The sequence below is a fragment of the Botrytis porri genome (genome assembly GCF_014898465.1).
Source record: "Botrytis porri strain MUCL 3234 chromosome Unknown BPOR_001, whole genome shotgun sequence".
NCBI classification, from domain to species: domain Eukaryota; kingdom Fungi; phylum Ascomycota; class Leotiomycetes; order Helotiales; family Sclerotiniaceae; genus Botrytis; species Botrytis porri.
The window spans coordinates 567,421-583,801 of NW_024066075.1; the positions used below are offsets into that span (position 1 = coordinate 567,421).

Here is a 16,381-nt window from a genome sequence, read left to right on the forward strand (position 1 = left end):
GACATACAACTCAGCACCGTGATATACGATGAAAATCTCGGCTATATGGAATTTGGCCAGTCGGAATTTTACATCCCTTATGATGGAGCCTTGCTATAATAGATATCGGGCGCGAGCCTTTTTCGATAGAGTCCTGGGATGCAATATCCATTCATAAAAATTGGTTTGAACTTCGAGGCATAACTCATACTGCGTTTCCCTTCAAATGTATGTATTATTGACAATGTTGGTGCCAAAAAGTTCCTATACGTATCGTCGAGGGTAGTGATCTGAGTTATAATATACATGGCACAATAAGAAATTCATGAGAAGAGCGCCTGGTCAGGTCTTGGTTGAGATGCTTACGCTTTCTCGAGTCAATTATCTTCAGATAGATCACGTTCTGTACTTTTTTGGATTCATCCGAACTATCGAATCATGAATCTATATCAAATATTGAATGTCAACAATCACATCATTCTATTGCCGAAGGATTTGCCACATACAACCGCGGCTCTGTTCCTTTCTTTCCTGCCAATGTTACAAATAACAACAATATTCAACCTTCAGATAAATTCCTGCTGATACAACAGAAATAGAGAGATCGGTATGTATAGTATTTATTTTGTTCTTACATCTTCCATTTGAGAGACGTAGAGTTGACCTTAAAGCACATCAGGCTTAGCCATCTGTCATTCCATTGTTTGTCTCGAAATATCATGATCAAAACTTCCTCGAACATTGTCATCATGGCCATAGATACAGACTCCAGCGTTGTTTGCAAAGCGCCATTTGAAGTACCAGCTTGCGAATTCTATGAGTAAGTATTGTACGATTTCTGTCCTAGCATCATTATACTCATTCTGTGCAGACGAAGCGCGCTTTTCCATGGCGGAGATATGGTCAAGGTTATTTTAGGGCCTTCCAAAGACGAGACGAACAACAAAGAACGAGTGGTATCTCGCAGCCTTCTTTCCTATTATTCGAAAGTCTGTGAGGAGAAATTCGAATTGTTTCAAAGTAAAAGTGACGAAAGCTCTGTCAATGCTAATGATCAACATCACAATGATGCGGTACTGGATTTGAATGAGTGGGATGTCGAGACTTTCGATATGGCACTCCAGTGGATGTATACTGGCAACGTCGTCGTCAATATCACGAAACCCAAACCTTTTGAAGTAATACGATTGTATATTCAATTTTTCAAGATTGCAAAGGCGTTAGACTTCCAGGGCTCTTACTCGAATATAGAAAAAAACCTCACGGCTGAACTTGCCGCCGCTTCAGAAGAAGAATATGATGAAGATGACTAGAATGAGGATGACAAGTCTCCCATCATAAGCCCCGCCTCTAAGAACATACTGAAAGATGTATATGCGTACCCCATTGAAGGACGAATCCGAGAACTCCTGGCGAGTTTCTTGCTCAAACCGTATGTGAAGCACTTATTATGCTCTGATACGAATGCGACCAAGGCAAAGCAGTTTAAGAAGTTATTCGAAGAAATTGAAGGTCTGGAAGTGGATGTTTTGAGATTGGTTGGGGGATCGTTGAGTAGTCTTTCGATGGGTAAAGTGGATGGTGAGGGGTATTCGAGGTCGTCGATGTGGTGTCCGTTGACAGAATTGAGGTTTGATACGGGGTGTATGTATAAGGTTGGACAGTTTGTGAAGAGGTCGAAATTGGGTGATACTTGAGTGTTGTGGGTCATGGTTATAGGAGTGGTTCTTTGGGGGGCGTTTGGTGATATTTTGAGGATAGAGTTTGAGATATCTTATTTCCGCCGTTCATTTTGGCTCAGTTGCATTTTATTACACGTTGATTTTACATGAGATTTAAGCCTTGAAGTAGAGCTGTGAGTCGATCTTAGGCAATGAATCTTTTGTGGTAGTACTCGATATCATACAAGGTAGGGGTTTAGTTTACTTCAAACTTGTTCATATTGATAGCATACGCGCCAATGGGCCATTTACCAGAGTTTTTGTCGACATTTCAGAGAACTCTACTGGGAAAAGGACATGATTTCCAATTCAACTGTGTCATTGCAATGCTACTGGTTCTGAACTTATCCACAATGGATTCATTACGGTACTACTACTCATATTGGATTCAACAACAAGGTCGGCCTCAAGGGAAATAATGACGCTAAATAGGCGGCACGCACTAAAGTGGTCAGCTGCGCTGTATGTTGTGACTGCCTGGGCCTGTACGAAAGCATTCGTCCCGTTGACCAGAAGACTCTGGCCGTTCAGTTGTAAAAGTTGTCGTATCAAAAGGATTTGATATCTTTGTTTGTTCTATCCTTCACACCGTCTCCAATATTCTCATACTCGTAGTCTACTTCATTGAATATATACGGCTTCATCGTTTGAGTCTTCTAATATATACTTCTTCAACTGTCACCTCTCATTCCAGAACTGTCATAACCTTCATCACAAAAGCATAGAGCCACCTCCAATTTGGCTTTCCAACACAAGACCTACACAGTTTTGCCAGCACAGAATCACTATCACACCGTCTAAGATGGAAACTCCATTAGAAACCCCATCGGAGACTCCATTGGAAAATGAGAAGTCGAAGATACTCATATTTATATTAGAATCCAAAACAACAGCACCTGAAACGTAGGTCTACTACTACCTACTATTGATCGTCATAAGCTAATCTTTTTAGTGAACAGAGCTTGTACGAAGGTCCAACTGTGACTATCATTGTGGGACCAGCGGACAAATCTAAAAAATACATTGTTCCTCAAGCCCTCCTATGCCACCACTCCAAATTCTCTGATCGCGCTCTCAATGGACCCTTCAAGAAAAGTATTGAGAAACGAATTGAGCATCTAGAAGAAACAAGCGAAGAATTTGAGTTGCTTCTAGAATGGATATATTGCGAAACGATTCCCTGGATTCCTGGCCCCCAAAGCATCGAGACGATTATCAAGTTCTACACCATTGCGGACAAATTTGACGTTCCTGGTCCATATAGAAAAGCCGAAATGAGCTTAAGCACGACACTCGTCAATCATTGGTATCGAATGTGCATTGAAAGTGGCACATTGGCATATAAGATTCTCGAATCTGCATATCAACTACTAGTGGGACATGAGGTGCAGCGTCTATTCGGAAAAGTATGCGTACGACCATATCTTGTCTTCGAGTATCTTGTGAAAGGTCCCCAGTGCAAAATCGAATCATTTACCATTAGATACTAGACGCCATTACCACCTGATTCTAATTGGTTAGATGTAGAAGGCGGCTTTTGATACTGTCGACGGGTTGGCGATCGAGGTGGTGAAAGCATTGGGTGACATAATGATTAGTGGATTTTCTACGGATCTTTACGCAATGCAATGCTACCAGGATCCCTTAACGGGAAAGAAAATGAAACTCTTTTTGAATAGGAGAGTGTCGGACCTGTTTTATACGGAACCGACCCATGGAAGGCTCATTACACGTGGGAGTTTCCTTAGATTAACGTAAGTCGGGGGTTGGAAACTCGAGATATTCAAACCGCAATGGTGTTGTCAGATTATTCGGCTATCTTAATACATTGGGAGGGGGGTACTCGTGAATGGTATCTACAATTCGATTGGTTGATAATTACAATGCAATTCTTCAATAACTTTTCTTTTCTGTCAGACCGCGATATCTTTACACTACCATCTAGTCAAGACTATTAATTTTGATTTTGATCTCAATAAATTAGAACCAACGTGTGATTGGCCGGTTGTTTTCAGATATTTCCATACATATTGCAAATACCTGTCACGAAGCATGGAAGAACTACGAATCTTAAAGGCCTCTCTCGAAACCTCAATGCATGATTTGATCTTGTCCCACCTTACAATCAGCCAAATCCTATCACTAATTGCTGTCTTGACATTTCATCGTTTCTGTAGAAAATTGATGCACTTCGCTGGACTCCTCACATGCATAGCTGTTTTCACATTGTAAGTGTCAGCCAGAATGTATGAATGGTCAAATATAAGCCCAGTAAACTCATATATAGTCAATAGTCAGACGAGTAATCATGGCAGGAAGTATTAATTGAAGATGCTGAGCAATCACAGATTTAACCTTCTTCTCACATCTATCACTCTAATCGCAGCCCGAGAGATTAGTGCAAAATACATCTTTCTCTTATATTCAAGTGGTTCGTTTTATTTGAACGTCCTTCGCCTATTTCCGTAGCATTTTTATATCGCAGCAGAAGTAATGGTATTAATCCATATAAAGGCTACAATGTGTATATCTCTTTTATGATCAATAAGACGAGACCGAAGGACGAATATAAGAACAGACTAGAGCCACTGGGTTTCTTATCTCGTCTCGCCTTGACTGGTAATGATAAAGTTCTTGCCTCTTCTAGCATCAAATCAACAAAGACATTCAATAATTCCTAATTTATTCACAACACAAAAGTGCAGCAACATTTCCACTAGAGTTTATATACCGAGTGAGACGTTATATCCTCCGAAGGCTCTAGTAATCAGAATTATATGTTCAGACGTTTAAGTGTTGCGTTAAGTTGATCGAGGTCGTCGCTTCCTCTTTTGCAAATCGCGCTAAGAGTCTGACATTCAGAGAAAGAAGACGGTGAACATGGGATGATTCACCAATTCTCTCAAAATTCAAGTTCAAGTTTTAAGTTTTTCTCTGGAGAATCATCGATACAATGAATGACTGAAACATCTGGTCTTTGGTACTAGTTCAATTCTTCTCACTCCAAGTGGTCTTTTAAATACAGCTAAGGTGTGTAACAAAGCACCAGGTGTATGCGACAACCAGTCTGAGCCATCAAATTCAACGTTACTTTAAGTTCAAGTACTGCTCAATCTGATTTTGTTCCTAATTACTCAACCAAATCAAGTGATACAATGGCAAATTTCAACCATTCTGTATCTAAGATGTTGGGTTCTCCCACCGAATACAATTCTGCGAAGAACAACAGTCAAGAGAATCCTGCCTCGACCGACAATCAATTGAGTGCTAACAGTTCAGCCTATAATCGAAGTCCTCTAGCAACATTAGCGCCACCTACAATGAACACTTCAACATTCATGTCTCCTGCCAGATCAGTGCCTGCTACGCCGGCGAGGTCTACCTTTTTTGGCTCTAGCACAGCTAGTCCCAACTTCGAATCCTTCAGATCTAGAGTAAACAGCATTACTCCTACTGCTCAAGAAATTCAATCATCTGAGCCTCCTTTAACCAATGGTGAGCTACCCCCCCCCCAGAAACATTCAATAATGAAAATGAACAATGAAAACGCCCTGAGAATTAAAACACTGACAACCTTTAGCCTCAAATCAAACTCAGAGCGATGCAGTTAATGCGCCACCCCAGGAACGTGCTAAGACCACTCATAACATTGCTGCTCAACTGCCCGCCAATGAGTTCACAAACAATCTCGATTTATTTCGCGGTCCTGAAGTTCTTGTCACCGCTGGTATTCAGTTGGGGGTCAAAAGCTATCTTATACCCAAAGCATTACTTATTCAGGCCTCGCAATACTTCAAGACTGCCATCACAGTTGAAACTTTGGGTCAAATCACACGAGAAACTCTCAAAATCGAATGTTCAATCTTAGCATTTGATTTTGTTGTGCAATATCTCTACACTGGTACTTTTGTCCGCCCGGATATTGCTGGTTTTAGTTCTGGGTCACAACAAGTTGTAGGTCATAATGAAGCTCTAGGTGGTATGAAGCAATGCTAACTCTCAAATTACATAGACAAATCTTATCGAATTTTATGAGTTGGCAGAGAGATTTAGTCTTGATATCTCGGATATGATCTTGGATAACATCAAAGAGATCCTTGTGATAGATCGTCTTTACCTTCAGGCAGAGCACATTCAAAAAGTTGTTAGTTTTCCGAACGGACAAAAACTTCGAATGCTGTTTGCTCGCTCATGTATTCAAGCCTACCTTCAGTCTGTCAATCTTGCTCATGAGAAAGCCAAGGCATTCCGTTTTCAAAAGGAGCTCGACACATTAGATGGATTTGCGGCGGACCTTATGCGTGTGTATCGAGAAGTGGCAGACAAACGTACACCTTGCATATTTGCCGAGTCCTGTGATCTTCTTGATGGCAAGAAATTCTCTTATTGAGCGAACAATAGATTGAGGGCAGGAATGGCAGGAGTAGCATTAGTGGCTATATTGTGTAACTTACAACATAGGGGCTTTTTGTTATTATAACACACTTTGAGCTCTTTGAATTGCAATAAACCAACTGAAGAATTTGATGTAGGGACGTGGGAAACTTAAGGTATCAATCATGTGGCATATTATATATGAGACGCATGAGATAGAATCCTCGTACGACACCGAACAAAAAATGAAAAGAACCTTGTTGGCTAGATCATTCTATAATACTGCCACATAGAATAAGCGTGAAATATAACCTTGAAAAACTTGCTCTCTCATATTGAACTTCCATCTCAGAACAGAAATATCGAAATACCTTGTTAGTCACCTATTTCAAAACTATTTCAAATGAATTTTTGAATTCCTAAATCAATTTCTATCTAACTACTTCAAAATACACAGATATCAATTTTTTCCCACAAGAACCGCATATCAAGAACAAATGGGCATTATGGACAACGAGGTCTTTCATTTCGAGGAAGATGACGATGATGATTATCAAACCTCCAATGATGAATATAGCGACGAAAATGAAAATGAGAATGAACCATGGGCAACCCGCAGCAGAAGATCAACCAATCCAGAAGAACAAGCTTCTAGGGAGATTCCAGCAGATCAATTCTTGAGGTAAATTGCATGAACATTTATAAACTACATGATTTTCCCATATCCTCTCATTCACTCGAGCTAACACATCCTTCCCAGCAAAATCAATCTTCTACCTGGACTCACCGTCAAGATCGTCGTCAACTCTATGAATGGCTCGAAACAAACTCTGATTCTACCAAAGAGTCTCCTCTGTACACGATCCCCATTCTTCCAGCTCGCTTTCAACGGTCCTTCCACAGAATGCCCATCAACATCTCCATCTCCCTCTCCCTCCCAACCCCAAGAACTCCACCTCCCCGAAACATCCCTCGCGGAATTCGAACTCGTGATCCAATTCCTCTCCACAGATACCTTCATCTTCCCACACAGCATAACCGACTCCTCGGAAAAACTCACCCTATACCTCCTCTTCTTCAAATGCTGCCACCAATTCTCCATCGTCTCTCTCTCACCCCTCATCCACCGTTTCCGTAATTTCCTCCGCTGGTGTTCCGCGCGCGGCGAATTCCCCAATCGTTCTCACATGCAACTTGCGATTTCTCTCCCCGCTTCCCACGAGGCGCGCAAACTAGCGGTCGCTGCATGCGTCAAACCCTATGCGTGTTCGATTACGAAATCAAGCACGTGTTATGGACGCGCGCTGTTTCATCTAGAGAAGTATGTAGAGGAGGAAACGCAGTTTGCGGCGGATTTGTTCAGAGCGTATACGAAGGCTGTGAGGGGCGCGTTGGGGACCCATACGATTGTTGATCCGTTGACGGGGATGGATTATACGGTTAGTACGGGGGTGGCGTGTCAGTTGGAGAGGAGTAGGGGGGATAGGTGTGTGAATCATTTGGGGAAGTTTTAGGGTGTGGGGGAGAGGGGTTCGTGGTTGTGGGGGGAGGTTAGGGAGGTATGCGAGGTGGCAGTTGAGGATTGAGGAATTTTGTTTTTGCATGATTGATAGGGAATTATTGGCGGTGTTTAAGGATGATAGCAAGTAGAGGATGGATATCTCACTTATCAGGACTAAATTATGAATGTAAACAATTGCACTATACTATTGCTTACTTGCTGTTCCCCCTCTCCCCCCCCCCCCAAAAATACTCTGACAAATTCACTACCAAATCTCACCATCACCAACCGGCCCCACAAAAAAATCACCAAAGAAACCTCCAAAGCAACCAGCAAAATGGCAAAACTCTAGGCCCGGACGCCTAGAATCCCAATGAACCAAATCGTTTTTACCCTATCTGAACTTGCGTTCAAATAGGTCTTATATACGTTGTCACTGACGAAGCCCTGCCAATGCGAGGTAGAGAGGCGGACATCATTCTTCGAGAATGACGAACCCTACCTGCTGCGCCATACGAGACGTGGGGGTGCTTGAAGATTGATGTGATTATTTAATATTATATGGGTAGCGAGGAGGGGATTTTTGTGGTGGTGACTTATTGGCACGTGCCAATATGGTATTGAATGAATGCCCAGGTGCACATTGAATGATATGGGATGTACGTGGAATATGCTGAGGATAATTTTGATTGTGCAGTAAGTGTGAAATTATACTGAGACTTACAACCCTCGCAGATACATTTGTTTTGCATATATTCTTGCATTAATTTGCATGCGATTCTCTACCTAGCAGTTGGGCGGACTCTTGAGGTCTCATTAATTACCGTCGCCAACGCAGATGCGCATATGCGGCTCGCACTTGCAGGCAGGTTATGAGAGCCAAGGTAAAAAATCGGCTACGTAGTTCAATATCGTCATTTCTACGCTCTCCGTCAAATAAGGCAGCATGGCTTCATGTTTTTTTTTTTTTTTTGCATCAGACAGACGTATATGGAAATGAGAAATACATGTCGTGATGAATGGGGATGATATTTGCGTGTCAGTGGACGCAGATCTAAATTCTCCTTACAAGCACCCAATTTTAGACCCGCGTGTTTGCAGGTCTATAGCCAGGTATTCGATGCACTCAATACCGGATTTTGATCAATGCGTTTCAGGCAGTGCTGTTATCTGGATCAAGAGACCTTTTGGTGCTGCTTTGGAAGAGTATGTCTCATCGACCGCACTTGCAGCATCTGTATTCTGGTATTTTGATATGCAAATGATACGTGGCCGGCCATAGAGCCCTGTACCAAAAAGAAGCTCGCATGTGGTAATCTCGCGCCTGTCAAAACCCATGATGATTGTCTGAAAAACATCCACTTCCGCGCTTAAATAGAGTTCTGAAGCATACTAATGTTCCAGAATACAGTTTATACAACGGTTTCGCATCTGCTGCCTACCAAAAGAGTCTATAATTAATATCAGAGGGTTCGGAACTGGCGAGACAGATCCTCCGGGAAGAAACCCGAGTCAAATACCCTCGAAGATCAGGCTCTAGAAACTTCTTGGCTCTAATCTAGAACACATTTCGCTTCCACTTCCAACCAAAGCTTCGAATCCTTCGAACCCAAACGTCACTAGAGTATTGATGGAAGGCCTTGCACGCAAGGCTGGGAATTCCATAAAATTTCTGTATCTTTGATCCTTCCAACGAACCGTGAGGCTGAAAGTGGAGTCGGACGGCCATGACACCTTAGATTTGCTAATCTTTTGAGCCGCCGCGCACGAGCATTGGCAATTTGCTTGGCTTGTCCTGACAAAGGGGAATCTACTGCTTATCCCCGCAGAGGGTCAAGCTTTCAGGGTGGGGGCCTGTAAGGCCAGGAAATTTTGATGACTGGGTTGGCTTGGGCGAAAACTGCATGTAATTTTCAAGCTGAGGTATCAAGTAGAGCTTTTCAGATGAAAAATCACCCGGATTTGACTGGAAAGTTCATGTAACAAGCCGAGCCAAGTTTTCTCAAAGCAATTGAAGCAAGTGCTTGGAAAAAGCATCCTCGTGTTGGTAACGAAAATTTCTTCCTTGCTGCTGTGAAAGGAATGACATATGCAGTGAAATGGAGAAGGTGGCCGCATCATAGGCGACCATCCCCAATGCCAGCACCCATTTTCCGTATACTCGCATCCTTCTTCGGATGGCCGAGTAAGCAAACCCCGACGCCGTCTCGAGTGAAGTCAAACGAGCTCAAATGCGTTAGAGGCACGGGGAACCAACTACCGGAACATGTTTGCAACTCGTCTTCTCGGATTGACCTCTCTCAGGCCTCTGTTTTCCGTGCAGAGCTCCACCAGCTCCGACATCCTACGTGCTTTCCGATGTGAATCACGGGATTCTTTCCTGGAGGGAACCTTGGTGCAAGGGACCACGTAACTTTCCCGCCGATCTTGTGATAGATGTCATTTGTGCAAATTATGCTTTGGCGAGCCCGGGCGGATTCGATTGTGATGTGGTCGAGTCACAAATTCACAATATCGGCAGTGGCAGTGGCAGTGAAGAGGTAACGGTTGACGGTACGACTAGGAGTTTTATTATGGATTCGGTTCGCGGAGTGAGCCATTATTAGACCAGATGGATCGATGGTGATGTTGAGTTCCGATACCATACCTAATATTTTTTCGAGGGTCTGTTTCAGTGTAACCTGCGTGAGATGTTTAGAGGTTGTGGAGAACCGAGAATCCTGATTTCATTCGATGGGATGTTGGATAGGCTTTCGCCTCTAATACACTATATCTGTTTAGTATGATATATCCCCACGTTTGGGTTTTAGTTCGAAACTAGATGCTCTAATATCGCATTATCTGATCCGTTTGGTAGAAGAGGGAGAATTAGATCATCATTCTGAACTTTGAAAGGGAGAGACGAATGTCCTAACGAATACTTAGACAAAATGTGATGTAAGCAATTACGACGCAAGCAAGGCTTCCTTCCGAGTGCCACTGTCCCTAAGACTCCGAAGCTGTCTCGGACAAATAGACTGACGAATATACAATCCGATGTAAGCCATTAACGCCTCAAGGCGCCCGAATCCCAAAGTACCAAGTATTTTGAGGCTCTTTTCCATGGCCATAATTGGTATGCATCCGTGTCTTGCATTAATTCACGACTGCAAAATAGTAATATTAGGTCTTATCTCAAGACATGGAGTTTCTTCCTCATTCAATATTCTGTGCCTCAGTGACCAACTTCATGGGACTGCAGATGACCATTGACTTAACACTGCCATACGGCTACTCCGATATTTCAAAAACAATCTCAATATTCCTCCAAAAGTGTTGCATTGAAAGGAATAACACAGTAAACGTTCGTTGATCCCATTGAACAATCTCCTTCCTATTGACGATATTTACGGACATCATCAAATGAATCCTATGCCACAGTAAGGTTACACGACGATGAAAATTATGAAAATCATCAAGCCAAATATAATACGAAGAACAATTTCTCACCCAAAAGCACATCCTCGTCTCTCCCAATACCCCTTCCCATCCCCCATAAGAAATCCAAACCCCTCCATCCCATCCCCCAACTCCCCTGGTATCCCAAACCTCACTTCTCATCCAATCACCACCCTCCCTTCGTAATTCAAGCATCTAGTCCCCCGCCAAAAACTCCACATCTTTTCTTCCTCAGCGCTTAAGGCCATTCCCCATCACCCCAGCACCAATCAATAAGCATCCACTTGTAAAAGCGTGCCACCGACCCACCCAGCACACCCTTATCCGTACCCTGTCCCTGTCTACCTCCAATCAACCCTGCGAAAGCCCCCCATTCATCTAAAATCTCCGATCTGGCGGCGCTTAGAACCCTGTCCTTTGGCATCGTTCTTCGAATTTCCCTTCTTGTGTATCCAATAGCTTATCCGAGTTGGGAACATGCCACAGGCCAGTCGGACGGTCTTTTCCCGCTTGCCGTTAGTGGTTCGTCGCTGCTTTGTGCGGTTCTCCCTCAATGCCGTTTGTGTGGTTTGGGGCTCCTCTCGCCCATCAAGTAGGTAGGTATTCAAAATAGAAATCGCTGTGCGTGCCGCATAGGATGGATGATACCCGTATGGCAGGCTTGTCATGTCATACAGTACAGTGAGACACGATTATCTAATTTTGGTCAATGTAACCTCCTCTGAACATCCCCCCTCAGTTCCAGAACGTCAGGTATGGAGGAGTACACGAATGCTACAAAGCCATCGATATGTATTTCTTTTCACGACAAGAATAGCTAGGAATTCATCGCGGAGTCTGTGAAGGAAGATTACGCTTATTTTCCCCTCCCTCGAAGCCGACCAGCCTACAAATCCGGTTGTGTATTCCGTAGGGATTCCTCAACGTTCCATGTGCTTATCACACTGCTTCTATTGTATCCCTAGGTAACTTACAGTCTAGAAAGGAAGTTAGTCAGTAAAGTCTTTTTTTAATGGACCCCTTCCAAGCAAACGTGACACGCTTCATCTTCGTCACTTTGTGGCTTGGACGGCGGGTGATATACGAAATATAGCTTAATTCATTCATGCAGCCATGTTCCCTCTTCTGTGAAAAGCGTGAAATATTTCCGAGAAACATGTCACATACATCCATACTCACATATATCACCGGTACTGAGTGGATTCACGGGGTGCATTTGCGCTGTGGGAATCACATCGGTACTTGGTTTTGGGGATGTGATATCTATATTGCGGCGAATGCACGGCGGGGAGTGATTGATTGATTGATTGATTATCTCTTGATGTGATGGGTCTTGGTGATGTGATTATGCGTGCTGCGTGATTAATTGATGCGATGAACGTTGAAAATTTCTGACTGCATGTGCAAAGATATTGAATAGTAAGAACTTAAAAGTGTGATTACATTTAGTATTGATATTGATGTTATTGATAGATATGTAAGTTATTACTCACACTTGAGAAAAAATGAGTTTCGGGAGTTGTATTTCGATAGATATGCGATCCGGTAGATCATGAATTTAGATCAAGACGAAGGATGAAATGGAGGTCGGAAAATTGCATAATCATTTTGAACTTGGAGCTGATGTAGCTAGGTAGTCACGGAAATAATAGTCTGTACTAGCGTAGTGTGATATAATATTGTTTTTTTTTGTATTCATTGGATAGCTTATACGGAACACTCCACTATAGCTTCATCTCACCACTCCTCCTCTTCCCTGATCCTAGATTCTTCTCCTCACCCAACATTTCCTCTCATCACCTAGGAAGTATCAATTCACTCAGACATGCCCGTGAAACGCCGATATACAAAATTATACGCCAACAGCCAGCAATTAAGTCCCGTCCTCCTCAATGAAAATGTAAACCCTTATCCTCCGCTCCTACTCCTGTACTTCCCAAGCAAACCCCCCGAAATGCAATAGTCAGCCCGCTTGTTAACACCAAAGCTGTGCTATGAATGATGTCCACTCCGGAACTCCAGATGAGACTCCAGGCTATAATCGCCGAGCTCGCACAATTTCCTCCCTAAACAAGACACGACGGTGCCATTATTGTCGCAATCAAGAAATGAAGCCATAAAGTCGTTAAATATAAAAGGATTTTGTTGGTTGAACGGCGGTGACAAAAGAAACATGTGATGATGAGTAGTGATGTAGATGTATGTAGTTCTGAAGGAATGTATTGATATAGGAAATGCGATAAATAGAATGTCGAAATGAGGGGTAATATATTGGTATAAAATCTTCACTCCATATGATGGTCGACTTTCCTTCTCTTGCCCTTGGGTGCGGGGCTCATTCGAGGTGTATATGTGACTGTTCGAGTGACAACTTCCCTGACTTGACGAACGCTTGACCGTGTTTGTTTCTGTGGTTTGATATCAAAGTATCTTGCTTTGCCTCTAAGATCCCAATCATACGGCGAACGTGCGCTGCGTGCACTAAAGGGAGAGCGTGCGCTTAAGGGAGATTCAGCATATGAAGATGCTGGTGAAGCTGGAATGCGAAGACGTCCCAGAATTGCAGATGATGGCGCGGATGTTGGGTAGCTGAATGGTGTAGGTGGAACAGAAGTAGCTGGTGACTTATGTGCATCGCAATTGCATGAACAGTCACTACTTTCACTGCTAGTCAAAGATTCTGATGAGGGTGCAGATGTGGGTGTTGGCCTCGAACACTTAATCTCTGTAACAATGGGGCTGTTCATAGTCTTGAGGAAATCGGTATATGCAAGAGGAGGGGTAATGGGAGTCTTGATAGAGTCTTCTTGTTTGATGATAAAGTCGGCATAGCCAGGAAGTGGGCTACGTGCGGAATTTGATAGAGCTGATAGCTCCGAGGGAAAAGTTGAAGACATTGGAGTCTTGAGTTGGGGAAGCTTCGGCTTGGTGGTAGACATTGACCTTTTGGGTGGAGGGAGAATAGGTGCGCTCACGGCTGCGGGAGCAGAAGCTTTGATTGAGGATTCCATTATTTGTAAAGAATGACGAAGTAGATAAAAGGGTCCAAAGGTGTGCAAGCAGCGACGACGGTAGGGTTCGAGATCCGTGAAGAAAGAAGGGTAGAAGTTGAGACGTTTTGGGTCTTGGGGAAGTATTATAATATGAATTTTGAAACGATGTTTCCCCCCCGTAGCTGAAGAAGCAAGGTAAGGAAGGTGGAAGGTATGGCAACGGAAGAGATAGCGCCAAAAGGAACAGGGTCTGTCTGTACTGACGAATATAGTATCCAGCACTAAGTTAGAGTAGGGCGCTTGGGGATTTTGGCAATGAGCGTAATTGATGATGTTGGCCGCCTTGGTGGAGGCCTTTTGACAAGGCAAGGTGGTAGAGGATGTGGGTCGTAAGTAAGACAAGGGACGGAGGGGGATTAGGAAAGCAGCTAACAAGCTAATCGCTTGTATTTTATTTGGATTTGGATTCTTATTCGATCGTTGTTGCCCGTTGCCGTTTAATTTATTTGGGACCTCTCTTAAATGTCTGGAACATCCAATAATGTGCTAGGTAGAGGATCCTATTGTTCAACGTGGGAGGGAGCAATACGTAGGTAGGTAGGTAGTGAAGAATACCGGGAACTTTGGACACAAGCAATAAAAGTTCCGAGATGTAAAAGCGGCGGTGCGTGAGGTGTGAAGCCGTTTATTTTCTTTTCTGGAAGCGATAAAAAAACTAAAGTGACTTGGAGCTTGGGTTGATCTGGGTGATTGTTTTATATTGCACTTGGTCCGAGGGTTGTGATGACTAGGAAAGATGTTCCACGACCAGGCCAGGGTAGATGGAAGCTGTTAATTGAGCAAGCAGATCGTCTAATTGGAGATGAGTATTGACTAGGAATCCGCATGTAAGTCTCTGACACTGGAGTAAGAAATGTTGGCTAATTAGCTAGCAAAGGAATAGAGGATCGGTATGTAATCGGAAAAAATGTATGTCATACAATAATTATCCTTAATTATTCACACGAGGTATGCGAGTGAGTAGACGACCTAGGAAGGGAGGGTATGCAGAGCGATGGTGGCAGTGAAGTGTGGTAAGAGTATGTAACCTTACAAGGGAACTTCAATACAACCCACGAGCTGAGAGGATGATATTGAGATGTTGTGACTTCTAATGGTGGCGTCGCTTTCGAAGGTTGTTATTCTATCCTGCGCGGTCGGAGAACCAGGTCAATATTTTGAGCTGACTCGACTAATATCGACCGACACCGACAAAGCTATGTATCAATCCTCAGACGTGATTCGCGTTTTGAGTTTGGCGTTTTGGGTGAACTGCAGGAGAGAGAAACCTGAGAAACCTGAGCGGTTGGAGCTGAATCTAATTTGATTGGCTCCGCTCAAATGGGGGTCTCCTCGTGAGTATAGGCTATAAGCTATACTTAGAGCGGATGTCACGAACGTGTTCGGGCGTCAAAAGTATGGCTTTTGATTCGGTGAAGAGTCAATTGATTCAATGATTGGTGCTTTGTCCGGCAGGTGTGCGATAGTGATATTGGGCAGAATTGCTTTTCATTTGATATTAATGATGGACAAGATGATGGACAAGATTCAACTCCAATGTGAAAATGGGGGCTAAGTATAGGGGTGAGAAGGGGGCCGATAGAGCCAGTATTGTGGTTGTCAAAGTGTGTTCACGAATAAGGGTTTCTGTGAAAGCTGATATGATTGAGAATAGAGAGGAGAAAATGTCGAATTGAATGAACGGATTATTTCAATATTGGGATCAAAGTTCTCATTTTGTAATGTCTTCTTACCGCTTCATTATTGCACCAATTTCACAATCGAGACGCGCAACCAGACAGAACCCTCAATATTCAATATTCAAAAATATCGCATATCGCATGGTCGAATCATCGGTATCAGGAAAAAATATCTTCAATTGACAGCCTTACAATTTGGGCTCTTTCCGCGCGCCTGAAGGCTGCCAGGGATAAATGGAGCCGCCAGCCACGAGGTTTTCTCAACAATTGTTCAGAAAGTGGCTCAAAACACTGACATGAGTGGTTACCATATCACTCGGCGTTCTACCTCATGACCCGAGTCGATACAGCAGCGCGCGGTTCGGATTCATTCCACAAAGGCGGGGTATTTGATGCGAATGGGAGGATGTCACGATTCTAGTTTCTCGAAAACTGCGATACAATGACCTGTCAAGGCTTACGATTCGCAATCCATGCGCCCATACTATTCCTTTTTGCCCCGATACTTCTTCAGAGCGCTCAACATCGTGCATTCAGGGATTCTAACAGGCTTTACAAGTAGCTTAAACAGTGCTCCTCTGTGGCACATATGGCAGACAGACAAAAACTACGGGTTAATAGATCGTATGTGATATG

The 16,381-nt window shown here is 43.4% G+C and overlaps 5 protein-coding genes across 5 annotated transcripts; 4 read left to right on the plus strand and 1 right to left on the minus strand.

Annotated features, from left to right (window-relative positions):
• Positions 1 to 698: 698 nt before the first annotated feature.
• EAF01_000171 (uncharacterized protein) lies at positions 699 to 1,292 on the plus strand (the record flags this gene model as incomplete). Its single annotated transcript, XM_038908421.1, has 2 exons — positions 699 to 799; positions 851 to 1,292. 2 exons carry the CDS (start codon positions 699 to 701, stop codon positions 1,290 to 1,292), a joined length of 543 nt encoding a protein of 180 aa, XP_038775327.1.
• A 55-nt stretch (positions 1,293 to 1,347) lies between these two features.
• EAF01_000172 (uncharacterized protein) lies at positions 1,348 to 1,676 on the plus strand (the record flags this gene model as incomplete). The annotated part of the gene is made up of 2 exons (XM_038908422.1): positions 1,348 to 1,395; positions 1,422 to 1,676. The coding sequence occupies 2 exons, from the start codon at positions 1,348 to 1,350 to the stop codon at positions 1,674 to 1,676; spliced, it is 303 nt and encodes a 100-aa protein (XP_038775328.1).
• Positions 1,677 to 2,502: 826 nt separating this feature from the next.
• EAF01_000173 (uncharacterized protein) lies at positions 2,503 to 6,339 on the plus strand (the record flags this gene model as incomplete). Its single annotated transcript, XM_038908423.1, has 7 exons — positions 2,503 to 2,603; positions 2,653 to 3,106; positions 3,228 to 3,454; positions 3,878 to 3,928; positions 4,804 to 5,195; positions 5,281 to 5,654; positions 5,713 to 6,339. 7 exons carry the CDS (start codon positions 2,503 to 2,505, stop codon positions 6,088 to 6,090), a joined length of 1,977 nt encoding a protein of 658 aa, XP_038775329.1. The 3' UTR covers positions 6,091 to 6,339.
• Positions 6,340 to 6,362: 23 nt separating this feature from the next.
• Positions 6,363 to 7,588, plus strand: EAF01_000174 (uncharacterized protein; the record flags this gene model as incomplete). The annotated part of the gene is made up of 2 exons (XM_038908424.1): positions 6,363 to 6,756; positions 6,835 to 7,588. Exons 1-2 carry the CDS (start codon positions 6,572 to 6,574, stop codon positions 7,586 to 7,588), a joined length of 939 nt encoding a protein of 312 aa, XP_038775330.1. The 5' UTR covers positions 6,363 to 6,571.
• A 5,710-nt stretch (positions 7,589 to 13,298) lies between these two features.
• On the minus strand, positions 13,299 to 14,024 carry EAF01_000175 (uncharacterized protein; the record flags this gene model as incomplete). The annotated part of the gene is made up of 1 exon (XM_038908425.1): positions 13,299 to 14,024. The coding sequence occupies one exon, from the start codon at positions 14,022 to 14,024 to the stop codon at positions 13,299 to 13,301; it is 726 nt and encodes a 241-aa protein (XP_038775331.1).
• Positions 14,025 to 16,381: the final 2,357 nt, after the last annotated feature.